This window comes from Phaenicophaeus curvirostris, chromosome 4 (assembly GCF_032191515.1).
Source record: "Phaenicophaeus curvirostris isolate KB17595 chromosome 4, BPBGC_Pcur_1.0, whole genome shotgun sequence".
Classification (NCBI taxonomy): Eukaryota; Metazoa; Chordata; class Aves; order Cuculiformes; family Cuculidae; genus Phaenicophaeus; species Phaenicophaeus curvirostris.
Genome location: NC_091395.1, coordinates 44,578,234 through 44,595,682, shown reverse-complemented (window position 1 = coordinate 44,595,682; position 17,449 = coordinate 44,578,234). Strand labels below are relative to the sequence as shown.

At 38.9% G+C, this 17,449-nt stretch overlaps 1 protein-coding gene across 1 annotated transcript in view; it reads right to left on the bottom strand.

Annotated features, from left to right (window-relative positions):
• Positions 1-17,449, bottom strand: part of SNX25 (sorting nexin 25) — an 81,680-nt gene that overhangs the window by 25,131 nt on the left and 39,100 nt on the right. Inside the window, exons 6-8 of the mRNA XM_069855889.1 lie at positions 16,532-16,602; positions 6,537-6,727; positions 1,826-1,957 (exon numbers count right to left, since the gene is read on the bottom strand). Coding sequence (XP_069711990.1) covers positions 1,826-1,957; positions 6,537-6,727; positions 16,532-16,602 — 394 coding nt within the window. The remainder of the gene's footprint in view (positions 1-1,825; positions 1,958-6,536; positions 6,728-16,531; positions 16,603-17,449) is intronic.

Genomic DNA, 17,449 nt, shown 5'->3' with positions numbered 1-17,449 from the left:
TTAAAGGATGATCAAGCTCATTTCATGACCAAATACACAAGAACACATCTGTGAACCTCACTACTGAGATGAAGCACTCTGCCTGCGCACCCAGGCTAAGCAGGGCATTGCACAAGATAAATATTGGTGTTTGTTAAGTGAAGAAACAGATGTGTTCCAAAACCACCATAGCTACCATATCCACTGGTTTTAAAAGTATGCTACAAAAGCTGGTATTAAATGGGAAAAATGTCCTAGAGCAACATTGTGGTCACCATTTTAAGTTGGGATTGTAGAGTTCAGCTGTATCACCTCTCCTGGCTTCTGCTGGATAGGATTAACTCGCTTCATATGCAACAATAATTAATTTCGGAGGGGAAAAAGAAAAAAAAAATAAAAAGCACACCTGAAGAGAGATTTACCAGTACACGAGGCCAGGCTGAGCACAGAACAGCGCACAGTATTGAACTTCGCAGTAGCGGACAGGGAAGAGAGAAAGTAATACAGCACAGTCCATGACCATCTCCTCTAAATTACCATCTCTTTGAACTGACCCAGATTAAAAACATTTTATCCCCTCCCTTACTACAGCATAACATGCTTGCCTGCCTGATGTGACAATATCACAGTCATGTGGCTGCGTGACACTACTTTTTTGTAATCAAAGCTGGCCTTGAAGTGGCAAGAAAATCTCTACCTTCCAGAGTGACAGAAGCACAGTATGTCAGAATCTCTTTAAACAAATAAGTAGTCTTCAGTAAAGGCACTATAGATTTTGCTTTGAAAGCAAGGAGAGAAATCACAGCTGAAAGGTCATAAAATTACTTATAACACCTTTTCCAATCATGAGCTCTTTGTAAATCAAAGCTTATTTGTACAACTCTCTTCACAGTGCCTGATAAACCCTTCTTAAGAAGACTTTCTAGCCCGAGTTGTTTGTCAGTCTTTTCTTCAGATAGCATTAATTGCTCACTACTTGTGCCCCACAATTTGCCACAATGGACTAGGATCTTTATTCACACAACAGTAATAAAGTTACAGTAAATAACCAACACTGAATAAAATTCATATTTCATGCTAGGGTGGATTCTAAGGGTATAAAATGGTTTCCCCAAAAAATCCACCTCACTGCTCACAAGCAGCAAATGTGTCCTCTACATTCTTGTTCTGCACCATTACTCCAGGAGAGTTCTCACAACTCTAAGTGCTACTTCCTATCCCTGTTTCAAGGTTCTCTTTCCTACTTTATTTTAGCACAAATTACAATATAGCATTGTTTCTTCCCTTCAGCAGTAGTGCATCATTCCTGAAGGAACTTAGCTGCTTATACGCTAACAGAACAGGGAGAGAAAGAGGTCTTTTAGAACAAAATCTCTCTTTCAAAAGCATTTTAAAAACATATATACACAATTTTTCACTGCTTTGGATTGAATGAGCTACCTCAGTTTAGGAAGGTGAGAAGTTTATGTACAGACTACCAAACTATGATGTACCTCCAAGTTTCACATGAGTTGATAAGACTAAAGCCAATATATGACTGCAAGTTTTTTTCCTGGCAGAGGGGGAAATAATTCTGTTACGTTTGCAGAACAAGTATCCTTTTTACAGGTCATGTCGCTACAACAAACAACAATAAACTGTCATCACAGCGGTCCATAATTTTTAATTGCCATATTATCCCCAAACATTGACATGAAGAAGTTAAATAACCTTAACTGCTTAGCTTCTATCCTATACTAATTCTATTTTAAAAACATTAATACAAAGATATTTCCTAACATCAAGATCGCAACAAGCAGAGATTCCAGTTAATGTACAGGTCACAAGGACTTGCAATTTCTTCCACCTTGTTAGCATTCTTCAGGTACTCCACAGACTCCCAAAGACCGATCAAAGCCATCTTGTCCATCCTTTCCATGTAGATTCGGAAGTGCTCACGGTATGAAGGGTTGGCCAAAATTTCTTCAAACTGAAGAATCTGAAAAAAGGAAAACTAAGAGTAAGACTTGGGAAAATACCTAACTCTAGCTTCTTTTCATCTCTCATGGGGGAAATCTTTTCACTTGATGTGCCCACAGAGTACCATGCATCCCACAAACACATAAACCAGATTCAATTGCACAGACCTCCTGCAGTAATAGTTTTGCTTAATTTAAAAAGAAAACACCAAAACTAGGAGTTGTAAGCATTTATAACACTAAAACTTATGTGCTTGTACTAGATATTAAATGTTTCCACATGTTTTATGTCCAGGAAATAAGACTACATTTCAAAGGACAAAGATGGTACTTCAAGGCATTCATTAGATGCTATTGCCAACAATTTAACTTCCAGTGTTCCAAGGAACCAAACTGAAAGCTGACTGATCTATTCTTTGCTTAATTCAAACAAAGAGTTGTACCAGCAACTTCCATGCCACAGGCCACAGACCTTTGAGATGTATCTCAATTATTCCCAGGGACACAAAGATGGAGCATAGCTCTTTCTCCTGGCAGCTACAGCATTTGGTGGCCACTTCCCATTAACTGAGTGTTATTGAAAAGCATCTATCAGAAATGCAGTCAGGAAGGTGTACAGGCTATGATACAATGCTCAGGACTCTTCCTCAGATGAAAGAGGAGAGCGTATGTCACGTAGAAGAGGAAATGAAACAGACACTTCCCACACCCAAGCAGATCCTGCAGCCATTAAGCTGTTGGATTAAAAAACCAAAAAACACATTATCACTTCCTTATTCTCCACTATTTTTATGAATCCAAGCCTTTTCTTTGAGACAAACACCTGAAAACAAAATAGCTCCATGACAAACTGAACAATCTTCACATATTGAACAGAATGAACAACCTTGGCTTTCTTTGGAAAAGAGGACAAATTTTCGAAACAGCTTATCTAAACCAATGACTCCTCCCTCTCCAACTGTTCAGTCTAGCAGCTGAACCAGTTTCCATGTAGCTCATTTAGTGCCATATTGCCACAAATAAAAAATAAAAAAAAGAGTGGTCTTGGTCATCCAATTCACACCTTTTTCTTTGAAAATAAAAGCAGATCTTTAAGCACTGGGGCTAATGAATGCTTTGCATTTTATAGCAAAGATAACTCAGTAGGATGGAAGATGTGAATTACAACCGAGATTGAGGCATTAATAATTTCTCTAACACAGGTTTTTTGATACCTAATAACAGTACTATTCGGGTCATGTATCAGCATCTCTTTGGAAAGACCACCTGTTTTCCTACATCCAATACCTGTAAGACCACCACTAAGTTACGTTTAAGAAAAACAGTTTGCTAGACTCAAGCTGTAAAGGAGAAGAATACATACACGCATATGTACACAATTAATAGCCCAACTCACTTTTTTAATGAGCCAAGCTAAAGAAGGTTCTTTAAAAACTACAGCCACCTATGTTTCGCGTGAAATACCCCCCCCCCGCCCCAAATTTTGGGAAGTTCTTAAGTAAATGTGTTTGCCTCCACTGAAATGCTCATTTTCACCTTCAAAATTCCCCAGTGTACCATCACGTACCATCCTTTACTATACCAACAGCATTTGGATGTGGCTTGTTCTTAGTCTAAGAGCTATTCAGGTATATGAACAAAACAAACTCCTGCCTTTCAGAGCTCATTCTATAATCGTCATTTAACAGCACAGAGAGAGATGAAGCTAGGCTTATTACAGAAATGGTGATCAGATTGTCAAAGAGAATAACAAAGACGACAATGCAAGGCCCATTTGTGGTTTGGCCTCATTGCTGTGCATCCTCACATTCTCTATTCCAATATTTTATCAAGGACATCGATTTAAAAGACAAGTGCAAAAGGGTCTTTCAGCCTCTTCAACAGAGATCTTCACCATCTCTGGGACTGTCCGCTCTGTGAATGACAGCAGAGGCTATAAATCACTCACAACATGGAGAACTTATCAAGCGATAGGTCACCTTGGTATCTATGACACTATTATCCATGGTATTTCCACGCAGGCTGCCAGCAAAGACAGTCATTAATAACTACCCTCTCTCAATAGTTAACTGTGGGCAAGTGGTGCTTCAGAGAGCAAGGCAAGTGCAACCACCCCTTTGGCCAACAAAACTGAAATACTTGAACAAAACAAACTGATGGACAGAAAAGCTTATTTAAACTTCTCCTGCAGAAATGAAACCTCAGATGTTTTTCAGGTTTTTGTTTGGTTGTTTAAGGCTTGACCATGCTGGAATTACTAAAAGTAACAAACACTGTATTATATAAACATTTTTAAGACTACAATGATGGACAAAAGAGGTTTTTAGATTTGAGGTGAGAAGTTACCATAAGTGCGTGCAAACCAGGAAGTGTTCCATGGAGGATCCTTCCTTTGCCCGTTTAAAGAACAAGATTCTGCAGTAATTTGTAATCCTTAGCAAAAGATAATTTTATAACTCAGTATCACCACAGATTTGAGTACAAAGCCCTAAGCCATGTAGGCACATAGCATGCATTACGGCATGTGTACACCCTCAAATCTAATATCTAGCTAGCAGATAAAATCTTAGAATTATCAGCCTCAACAGCAACCCTTCAAGTCCTTTTAACTTCAGAGCAACTTCTGGGTTTGGAAAAAACAGCAGCTTTACTCTTGCCACATCCCTTCCCCACTCCAAGAGGAAAGTAAATAATATACCACAGCTAGTCATGGGCTCTGTCAAATACTAGGAAGGAGTTAGATCCCCTACCTCCAACCTGCAGGCAGGTTGCTTTAGCCAGCATTCCTAGCACATGCACACAGAATAGCCTTGTTCCTGGCCCTACAAAGCAGAGACCTGGTCTTGGCAAGTCCCTAATGACAGCTGCAGCCTCTCTCTGGAGAGGAACATAAAACAGCTAATTAATTTGGAAAGGCAGGCAAACAGGGTGTAGCGCATCAGTTCATGCAAGCAGGGTGAGTGGGCAGGGCTCACTTCCCGGTAGCGGAGAACAGCAAGAGCCATGGTATCCACTCAGCAAAAGACTGCGTCCTCGGTGTCCCTCACAGCCTATCCAGCTACGAGGATGGATGCAGCCACCCAAATAGAACTCTCCAGGGAACATGCAGCTGGTCCAGGTCCCGGGCTGCAAGGTGTGCCCGAGTTTTGGGTTGGTATCAGAGAGCAGCAGTGAGGTAACCTGTGGGAGATGCATCCAAGTAAAGGAACTGCTCAGCCTCTTTCCTGGCAACAGAGAGCTGGTAACAACAGAGAAAAGAAGCAGTTTTACTATCTTCCACGCTGACATGGGAACGGAAGATTTCTAGGGCTTCTTCACAGAAACACAAGAAAAGCTTAGAACAGAGCAGCCCTGGTTCCCATCATTTCCGCCATCACTGCAACAAATGCCTGTGCAAGGAGTCTTTATTCCTGCTAACAGTACCATTAACTCAATATGGAGCTGGTCATGGGTATATTTAGAAGATATAACCCTCGGCCAGCAGCTTCCACCAAAAATCCATCTGGTCATACTACATGCAACATTAACAACAGCAATTCCTCTGGTTTTAGTAACAATAATATTACATTATATTTCTGATCAACCCCCGCCCCTATCCAGCACAGCTTCACTACTTGACCCCGCTCCTGAACAATATTACGTCACCATGTATCTATCCTGGATAGTCCACGACATCTCAGCAGGCACTGAAAGTGGCATCAGTTGCTCATGCAGTGCAGCCACATGCTTCGCTTTTTCCCTTTCTCCCTGGCACCTCTTGCTATCTCCAATTTCAGGAAACAGATCAGGACCACCTTGGCACAATCTATCACACACCATCTGAAATCATGCTTTAAGAAGCGATAGGGGTAGGGAATTGCTCTCTTTCAGAACTTACTCAAAGACAAAACAGCAACAGTAATAACTATTTCCCTGTCACACCACTTTTTCTTTTGTGCGACTAAGTTACAACTATTATATGGATCTAATGAAAATTAAAGTTACCTGCATGAAAAGACAATTTCTCTTCTACCCGCATGACAAAGACAAAAACTTCTTTCTAATCTGAATACACCAATTCCTGTGCTTTTCCCAAAGGGGACAGAGTAAATCACACGAAGGATAAGCAGCTACAACTTGAATTTGTAGATGCTGGCTAATACAACAGCAGTTTCTTTCAATTCCGGACTACAGTGATGTTGAAAATCTGCATTCAATCAACAGCTTTATCAGAGTTTTTCTGCAACTGCCCTTAATTTTATCAATTGCCTGCCACAAGTGTTTACTTTTGAATAACCTAGTGTTTGCAAAACGCACAGACATTTCCTTTACTAAACAGGACAAGGGCAAATAACTCACTGCACATATGATGGCAATCTTTTATTTGAAAGCAAGTTGCTGCCTCTGAAAGGTCACTACCATGTCCTTATTAATTTCCTACTTGCAGTACGTCTGAAAAATCACATGGGCTAACAAGCTCCTCCATCCTTTAAATAAACTACGCATTAATTAATTAACTTCTGGGGGAAGGGAGGGATTGATGACAATGAGGCTAATATGTTCCAGTGCTAACACACTTAGAATGACCTTCAATCAATGTACGTGCTACTTGATTTATACCTTCTGACTCTGACGGCCATCGCCCTCATCAGAAACACCATCTTCCTGCTGATCGTAAGCGGGCCCTCCCAGGAGCCTTATTCTCTTCTCGCATTGCTTCTTTGCCACTGTCAGCTGATTAATATACCTCTTCACATTGCGAGCCCTCAGCAGGTCAGCTTTCATTGCCGCAGTTTCTTTTCCTTTTGAATCTAAGAATAAAGCAAATCAGAGAGAGCCTTTTACAACATGAAAACACCATCACACCATTGCCTGTGTGACCTATCTGATCAAAGCATTTGTCTTTCAGGAATCACCTATGAAGATGAGCACAGTCACTGGTAATTTTGTATTTGAAACAGAAAGACAATTTGGAAACACTCAACAACAATACCTCATGAGTTTATACAAAACAGTTCAGAAAAATCTTTATTCAAATATCCCATGAAATGCAACCCCTCCAGCTTTCTTCCCATAGCTTGTTGCAAGACACAGGCCCAAGGTATAAGACTTGTATTACAGGATGTATATTTATCAGACGGCGTTAAGAAGTTACTTACAGCCATGGAGTATGATAACACATGGAGCTGATGGCTTATGTACCTTACTGAACATAACAATGACTGCCCAGAGTAACTAGGGACTCAATTCCCTCCAGCACAGCATTACATGTTCCCATGCACCTCATTTGCAAATTCAAATTTCTTGATCTCGATGCAAATAGCACATGATACAGTGTCTCCTCCAGACAACAACACTGACAGGAGCTCACTCAAAATAGTCAGATGACTAAGAAAAAAAAAAACCTCCTAATGCCACATCAAGACCTCACAATACTGTTAAATGCATGAAGATGACGGTCAGTTGAACAAGACTTGGTAATAAAAGGTGTGATATTTGTATATACTACATTGTAGCCTGTTGAGCTAATTACCAAGGCCTAAAAAAGAAGCAGTAGATAAAGCAGATTAAAAAATATATTGCATTGAAATAATTCCTGTTTTATATCTACAGGATTCAACTGATCCACATGTATACATTGGGTTTATTTTCCTCTTGTTCAATAACAATTCACACTTCTGCAGGCTGCAACTAGAGCTCAGTAGCCAAGTATCTGGCTTGTACTCAGATCTGGATTAGATTGCGCAGGTATCCATTCTGCTATGATTTTGAATTATCAAATGCTGGTAAAATGATGTATATGAAAACAGCGTTCCATTTTCAAATCAGTTGCTGGAAAGCAACAACCAGACAGTTAGGTTTGTGAATGCATACACACAAAAAGGAAATCTCTTAAGAATTATTTTAAATATATCTATTTAAAACAGATTTCTAATACATTACTGTACCTCCTACTTTTAGCACTGTTTTCATGCTTTTACTTCCCCTCTCAAAGCTACATGTAACTACTGCACGTGACCATAAGTTTTGTTACTTGCATACTGAAGGACAACTCAAGGCATTTGGAGCTCCCTGAATTTCTAATGTAATGTGAATACAGGTATTCTCCCAGTATCTTTTCCCATATTTTGAATCTTACCTTATTTGTTGCATGTATTTATTTACATTGGTAAGGAACCTTCCTGATTCAAAGACTACTAGTGTTTCATGGATAAGTGCCATTTGCATCTGAGTTGCCATATAATAGTGAACTACAGGGATTACACTTGCTGAAGCAAAAAAGGAGTTTACCATGGAGAGAAAAAAAAAACAAACCAACAACAAACCCAAGCCATCTGTTTTCCTGGCATATATCTCCACAGAGAAGTCAGAGCATCCAATTTAGTGTTTCAGTTTCCTGACCAGAGGTACCAGTATTAATGAAAGAACAAGAAAGAAGAACAAAAAAAGGCTGGAAAAGACCCTTAGGGACAAAATAACTCTCCCTTTCAATTTAAAACATTTACAGTTAATATAAATGCATAGCTGTTCAAAATGAAGATTAATACCCAATATCTCCTCCTGCACTTGACTCTAAGATAATTTCTAAAGGTTTTCAATTCTCCCAACAGTTTAAATACTTTGGGCTCAAAACATATGCCTGAAAATTCATCCTGTCAAAGCCCATAACCAGTGCTACACAATGATCATCCAGCCTTCTTAAAACAAAAGTATCCTTCTTAGTAAAACCAAAGCATTCTTGGAAGGTTTTCAAAATGAGCATGCCTATTTTACTGAAGTCTTATCATCTTGTGATTGCAGCAGGCCTCCAGGAGAGACTTATGAGCCCTACATCCTGCCTGCTTCTGGTGATTAATTACTTTCTTAGCAAAGATCCTTCAGAAACATTTGCCTCACCCAGCTCTTCGTATCCATAAGTAGCCACTTCATGTAAGAAACACTCGGGGCAGTGTGATGATCATCACACTACCAGTCTGTTCCTGCTGTTCATGGATAAACAGGACTAGTCACAATGAAAGCCTGGCAGCCCAGTTCCTTCACAAATAAACAAGAGGTAGATGAAAAGCAGCCCAGCACGGCATGTGGCTAACATGCTGCAGTGCAGGAGAGATGGCATGGAAACATGGACAACCACTGAACAGGACCTTCCTCACCCCAAGTTTGAAAGATAAACTAGCACAAGTCAGGAGGAGCATTTTCATGTTAAGTGGGGAATGTCAGGGCTATCACTGTTTTTTTCCTAACTGTAACCTCCTTTTGAGATTTGACAATTCTCAGACTTCCAAGTCTAAATTGCTTACGGCTTTTATTTTAATTACTAAGTCCTATCAAAAAGTTATTTTAAGTTATAAAGGGAACTTACTTTTAACCTATTCTTACCTGATCCCACCACCACTAAAGTACTTGGGAACAAAGAACAGCCTTTTTTCACTTTCTGAATATCAGCAAGATTATGTTCGCTACATTCAGGTATCACTGCATAAATTAAAGCAGACAGCTACGAAAGAAAAGGCTTGCCTTTACTCACATAACCCTCTGCAAGCTTCAGTAAAGGTAAGAGAAATGGATACATGCCACTAAGACACTCTTTCATCATTGCACAAGGAAAGAAAATGCATACCTTGAATTTATTTTTTAAAAAACTTCTAACAACTTCACAGATTGAGGATAATATTAAAAACAAACCAAAAAAACCCCCACTCCTCATGAGCAAAACAAGAGAGATACTTCTTTGGCACATGCTCACATGAGTTGCATACACCTTTTCCAGCAACAGCAGAACAGAGACCCATTCCCCTAAGGAGCTAAGAGGTCTTTCAGCTTCTTACTCGAAAGTAAATCTCCTTATGAGGGTAAATTTTGACAAGACATGCACTGCCATCAGGGTACTTCATGGCCCCAGAGGGGTACTGCCCACCCCTCCCAAGGGCATCAAAATGCAATTAGTACCAAAAGCAGAACTTCAAATTCTACTTATCAAGCCCCAGCTGTGGAGAATTGCACTAAACTTGCACTAAACAATATTAAAACACAAATGGTCCAAATGAGCTGAAACTTACCACGCAATAAAAGCTAAGCTACCTGTGCAAATCTTTTTTACTCCACCTATTTCTGCTCATCTAAACTGACTTCTGATAAAGCTTCCATGCTTTCCTCTGCATTATTCATAACTGCCTTGATTAGAACCAGGCCGGGGCAGATCCTAGAACTCACCAAAATAATTCCTGAGAATGGATTCCTCAGATCTAATTTTCTTTGTTCTTTTTTTGGTAGTTCTGCTGCTTCGTCACTAATAGTGCAGCACATATTCACTCTACCTGTGTTTCAGTCAGAATGCTGGGCCTTGCAAACAATAGTCAGGCCAACAAATGCCACACAAACTTCATTACTACATACCCCAGCAAGTGATAAAACATGAATAAAGTAAATGAAGACAGAATACATAAAGACTGTTTAAAGCACAAACTAAGTTCTGCTAACTACTTCACAAACCATTCCTTCTCTTGATAGAAGCAGTATAAAACAGATTTCTCATATTAACTTCAAATTCATATTGCAAAAAACTGATTAAAACTGGAAGTACAAGTTCTTGTTCTTTTAAAGCTTCAAGAACTACAGATACCTGACACCTGGCAGCACATACAACAGCAGTAACCGATCTGACTAGTCTCCAAAGGTGCTACACACATGCACAACATCACAGGCATTTCTGCAAGAATTTTTGCCAGAGCTGAGCTAAGCACATGCAGTGCCTACTTAATGCCCTGCTCAAGTATTTAAGCATTAAACATGAATTTAACATTTTCATATAAATAGTAACTGTAACCATCTACATATAATTTACCAATCATTACAGACCTCTTTGAACCCTCAAACATTGAATTACACATTTTCAAAGCCTTCCTAGACCTGGAAAGGTATTCGTTCAATTCTGCAAGAATAGGCTAGAATTTGAGAAGAACACTATGGACAGTTCTACTTCCTATGGTACAAGCAAAGGGAAAGGCAGCTCTGTGGTTAGACAAGAGAATAAGTGAAAAATTGTGAAATGGCAAGCACTTCAGGCAACAGATCTGAGGAAGGGGACTTAAAGGGAGATCATGAAGCATTTAAGCGCTGATAATTAGCAATATGTAGTGTAACAGACTCCTATGCCATGGCCACAGCTGAACAAAACAAAATGCAAAGTGGCAGTAAGGTAAATTTCAGCATGTAATTATGTACTATACAATAAAATAATATCCACTAGATAGAGCCCCTGTCTGTATATCCCTGTGTTCCTCTTGGTCACTTCTCTCTGACCAGTCAGCCTCTTCCCTTCCGCTTTCACTGATGGGCACCTCTCCAACTGTTTACAAGATGCATTACCACCAACAGCCCACAAAGGATTTCAGGATGAGAAAGGCAACCCAACTATGTGGACCCAATTTGAAAAATCACAGAACAGAACAAATGAGCCTGCCATGAGCAGAGTCACAGAAACCTTCACTTTTGTCCACAAGGAATCCCTCCACACCTACTGCTTAAGCACAATGTGCAAGCACAACAGTAGCTCTTTATGCCTTGCCAAAAAGCTATGCAAAAATAATTGTGTGCGTGTTTATCCCAGTGTGGAGGATGGAGGGGGAGGAATCATAATATAGTTTTTTCATAATTAAGTTAGATGACATCTGTAATGCGCTGGAATGCAGAAGCATCCATTTACTTCACTCTAAATTATCTTGACAAAACCCACACACAACCCACACATCCAAGTTAGCGTGCAGCCCTAATTTCTGAAAGAAAATTCCCTTGTAACAGCTGAAGAGTCAAACCTCTTTTGGAATCACAGTACCTAAAAAAACCTGCCCACAGAGAGTCCTGTTTCTGTACCAGTCATCAGCTCCACTTATAAAAGCAAGTATCTAGATGCACGGGGAGAATACTCAGCAAAAGAAATCTACTGCAATACAGCAGATCTGTTCATACACAAATGGCTGCTTATTAGATCCACCTCGCAATCCCTGCATGAAAAGGAGCAGTCTTCTCAACAGAGATGCCTTGGGGTTGATTACAATGTGGAGTCTGAGAAATGGTCCCATCCCATCATTTGAGAGTGGTTTCCGGTCATGCTGTGAAGTCACGTATAAAGTACAAGGCACAGGAAATCAGAAGATAAATCAAACAAATCCTTTTAGGGTGTTGGGGGAAAAAAACAAAAAACAAACTGTGTTGAGAGTTTTGTTGTTTTACTCAATAACAAGGTACATGCCTTCATGGGTTTGTTTTAAACAGCAGCTAATAAAAAGGGAACCTTCCTCAAATTCTTGTAGGATCCTGCAATATGATATCAGTAAAAGAAGAAACAAAAATGTGTCTGTTAAAATCAGAACTACAGCAAACAATGAATTATTATAGCAACTTTCATTATTTCATGACTGTTTTTACAGTCTCTTTTTCAGAAAAATTAAGATCTACCTTTGCTTCTAGAAACTCGGGTCCTCTCGCTCATGCTATAATGCCTGATCTGTATATTTGTTCTCCTACAAACTGCTCTACTAGATTGGAATGCAGTAAATATTTTCAGATAAGCATTTCTAGTCCTTCAAAATTTTTAGCACACAGGTATTGTAAAACAAACAAACAAAAACCCCAACAAAACGCCTAAAATTATAGGTTGAGTACTTGCAAGGAAAGGCAAAACAAGGAGAGACTTTTACAGTTAAAGATACAGAAAGATGTAATTCTTTCAACCACAGCACATGTGACTGTAGGCAAGAACAGTCCAAAAATATCAGCAGGGAGAAAAAACAAAGATAAGTTTTAAAAAAGAAAAATGAAAAAGACAACCCAAGCCTCCTCTTACAGTCAATGCTGGAGTGACCCCGACTGTTTTGGAAGAGGATACATAGGAAGACACAATCTGGAGAAGTAACAGATAGCACATAAGATGCAGCGCTTGCCTGCAAGTGTAAATGAGGGAAGCAGTATAGTGTCAGCATAGAAGATAACAGCTGCTATTTACAGCGGCCTGCACTGTTCCAAAATAAGCCCTCAACGCCTCTGAAATCACTAATACTACATTAGGTTTCTTGTTCAGCTTTAGCAATGACCAAAAGCAATTTTCCTGGCTACAGGAGTTATATCATTCACTCACAACAGGCATCACACTGTAAACCTCTCAAACATTTTTGTCTCTGCTTTTTAAAAACATGTGACTCTCTCAGGCAGTCAAATGTAAAACTTAATGCTTAACATGAATCAGATGATTTAGTACATTTTCATTTGCTCTCCTACACTCAAATGGCAGGAGGTTCAAATGAAAGAAGTCTGAAAAGAAAAAAGACTGTATAATAGTCTATTTTTTACTACAGAGGGCTTATGACAATGACATTTAGATCGACTTTAAAGTACTTTCTACTTTAATAAAGAGCCTTAATAGCTAAATATTTTGCCAATAGGTGGCACCAACACTAGTTAAATCAAGTGTAAAGAACCCTGCCCTTGCTGAGGGACAAGCCATCCTTTCCAACCCCTCTGGGCACCAACATTAAAAATGTATACCTCAGTATAAACACTAAAATAAGTCAGGCAACTGTAGCTCATATAAGAAGTCATCAGTCTGAAACGTCGTCCACAGGCTACTCATCCTTTAATGACAGACACCTAAACTTTTCATAAAAATAATTTTTTTTGGTCAGATTTAGAGACTTAATTATGTCTCCTCAACCAAGAGCAAAGGTTGTTGCTGCTTCTGCTGAAGAATATTTTCTGCTAGTCATGTACTTGCACAACACATATTTTACTCAGATAACAGCTAAGCACTCACTGCTGCAAAGTATTGGCTATTCCTGCTGCACTAAGCGCTCCTCATGTTTGCTGCTGTACCTTTTTCTACTGAAAACTCTCCATCAGGAAGCTCACATGCCTCAAACTGAGGGAGGCTGAGACTGTACCCATGAACATATTATTCTATACTTGCTGTACTCTTAACTGTCTGAGAGCAAATATCAGGTTCAACAGACCGCTGGCCAGTCCAAGTTCAGTTGCCCTAGCTGAATACCCAGACACTGAAAAAGCAGTTTAATTTTCAGGACCCAATTTTGTCACAGGAAGTGGCTACCATTAGGACTATCTCTTGTAAGGCTGGAATCAAAGCTAAGAGATGCCCATGACACAAAAGGCAAGAGCTCACTTACTAGCATGAAAGGGGAGACTGTCATCTACATCAAACAGCCACACTCACATTATTCCAGGTATGTAGAAGGTATTAGGGGAACAGATTCTGAAGAGGAAGACAGAATAAGATTGTGCAAATACTTCCATTCTGCAAAAAGCTTACATCTAGTAATTCACCATGAAATCCAGCTGTTGCAGGGGCAGCAGTGTGCTGTGGCATCCAGAAAGGGAAACAGCAAAAGGTGACATAAGTAACAGTGCTCTGTTCCACAACAGCCCGACAATCTGTGTATCAGCAGGGAGCTGCGCTGGGGTTTTTGCTGAAATTTTTGTTTTGTTTTAAGAAAGATAGCACAGATTTTTTTCTTAAGCTATTCTTCCTAAAATTCAAGAACATGTTAGACTCACTAGCACGTTAGGAAAGATGTCACTACCTACCTCATGAAAAAAAAAGCCTTCAGAACGAGATTTTTAATCCTCTGTAGTTCTGATACCACTCTTACATGTTTACTATACATAGCCTGAGCCTGAAATTTTTTGATAGAAGAAAACTTTAGCTGAATAACCCAAACAGATTATAAATACGCCTTATATTTGTGTAAACTATGATAAGATTGTATTGCATGCCTCTGTTGGACATAATGTTCCACATGCATCAAGCAAAAAAAGTCACCTTTTTCTTCACGCACAATGCGAAGGAATTATCATTGGCTATTTAATAAATAAAAGGCTAATCCACATAGCCCCAGTGGGGCTACAGCCAGCAGTAGTAATCAACTCTTAAGTGCCATAGTCAATACCTTAAAGACAAAACTTCAGCACACCAGTTAGTGGAATTTCTGTTGGATTTTTTTTCAAACACAAGCCAAAGTCAAGAGCCCATACGAATGCAGAACACACTTCACCACAGAATAAGTGGAGGCATATCTACTTTGGCAGAGTTAATCGCAATAATCTTTTTATATCTGTTCTGCAGTACCAGTTGCTTGTACCTTCAGAAAAACATCTTCTGTTCAGGCTTTACAACAGCAGGTTGTTAACAAGATAAACTCAAGTGAGACAGTAATTAATTATAGGAACCTAAAACCTATAAAATATTCCTCAAATTAATTATTGCACTAATGGAAATACAGGCTTAGCAAGACTGATTTTTTTATAATGTACTCCAAGTGAACTTCCCTGTTCTCATTTTATTACTTTATGAAACAGACTTTCCATTAAATTAACTTTCATCTGAGAAACATATTAATAAATCTCTTTCTGTAATGCACACTCAAGCAAAAGCTAATGCTGCCTTTTTGGTTTGCCTTGTTTTGACTCAATTGATCCTATAGGAATGCCTATCTCCATTTTAGAATGCATAGCTCTATTTTAGAATAGAACAAAAGGCATACCAGTGTGGATAATGTTATACTTATAGAAGTTTGAGCACAGACCCCAGACTCTTTAGGACCCATGATGTTTCACCCTTGTTCATGGCATGTTTATTTTCTGTTTCTATATTTTTCACTTTGCTTGAATTATTTTTAAAACCTATCCTTTGTGACAGATGGAGCTAGAAAAGGCTTTTTTTTTTTTTTTAACCTGACAGAGATTACCTGAGAACCTAAAAGCAGACTATTTTAATTTGTTTTGTAAACAAACTAATATATATTGTCTCTCTTCTTCGATGGCTGGCGTCTAATATACACCTTGTCTGTCCTTTTGTCCTTGATCCCAGAACTGTGCGCTCCTGAATCTAGCTTTTGAGTCCAACTCCCTCTTGCTGCTGAGTTCAGCCCAGGACCAGTCTCTCTATCATTTCCCTTTCCCCTTTTCCTGTGGAGGTGGGTAACTGGGCTCACAGCTGCTTGCATTTAGTTGCTGATCAAACAACTGGGGGGGCGAGGGGCTAAGCTGTTACATAATATATTAAGTATATCTGTCCAAGCAAAAATTTCGCCTGTGATTTTGCCATCAATATAATCTCCTGAAGGTACCACAGTTTTGGTACATTTTGAGAAACATAAAAAGCAGTATATATAATATCTCTTGAGTACAAATGTAAGATACACGGGCATTTTAAAAGGCAGACATTACCAAAACACTGCAGAAGGATTTAAGAGCACCCGGTATTGCAACACAAAAGCATAATACAATGAAGAGTCAAAATAAAGTCTGACTGACAATTACGCTGTATCATTCCTTCTTCTCTGTTTTAAAGGAGACAGTATGAAAAGATTCTTGAGACACGAATTTGTAACGCCAAAAATCTTAATTGCACCAAGTTCTGAAAACAAATGCATCATAGATAGGACCTTTCTTATAATCCATCAGGATGAAGATGAGGCGGGGGGATAATCACACCATGGCAGCCTCCAGCAAAATCACACACACTGATTGCTTTTGTATGTCAGGAGTTCAAATAGCTTTTCAAAAATAAAACAACAAATGTGACTTAAAAAATGGAATCTTACCTTTCTGCCTCTTCACTTGGGGAATACTGCTGATTGTGGTTGCCTGAACTATTTCCACTACAATCTGATACCTAGTTTTAAAAACAGTAGGGAATGTGTGAAGAGGGAGGAAAGAAGAAAAAAAACACAGTATTAATTTTTTACTATGTGCTCTTCATACAGTACACTTCAGCATTAATAAAACCCAAAACACTTCCACCTCCTCCTCTCCCGGAAAGAGAATAATTTCTCAGTGCATCTGCACATGGAGTAGGAAAAGAGTTTATCTTAACAGAAAAGGAAAATATCCAACTAACAAGAACACTGCCCCTTACTCTCAACTGCTGGCACCACACATAATATTCAGCGAACACAATGACAAGTCATGCTCTTAACATTAATATTAAATATAAGTTATCTGTAGGAAACTAGGATGGGAGTTTAGTTCAAAAGCAAAGAGCTGTCTGTTAGGTTCTTTTAGTTAATGCACTCTACACATAAACAGAGCATATATAACTTAGGGAATTTTAAAAAAAAAAAGTATTACACTAAAATAAGCAACACATTCCAGGAACAACTAAAAACTGTTTATCTCCTATAACTATAATTCAGATAATTTAAGACAGCTAATGCAATTAGTAAACTGAATTTAAATAAAACTGATCTTGTGACTAAAAGATACCATGCACTCAGCAAAGAAAATGATGGACAGTTAAATCTCTCATAAACATCAAAGTTATCAAACTCTTCTTAATGGATTTACTTTGGCACCTAATAATACTGGTAATACAGCAAGCATTCTGGTGAATTTAACTCATTCCTGTAGGAGTTCCATAATCTCATCTGTAAAGTTAACTTATAAAGGCTGAAGCCTCCTGAGAAGTTGGCTATTTTCATAGCTACTTATTCTCTGTTTAAGAGAGTCTATGATCCTTAAAA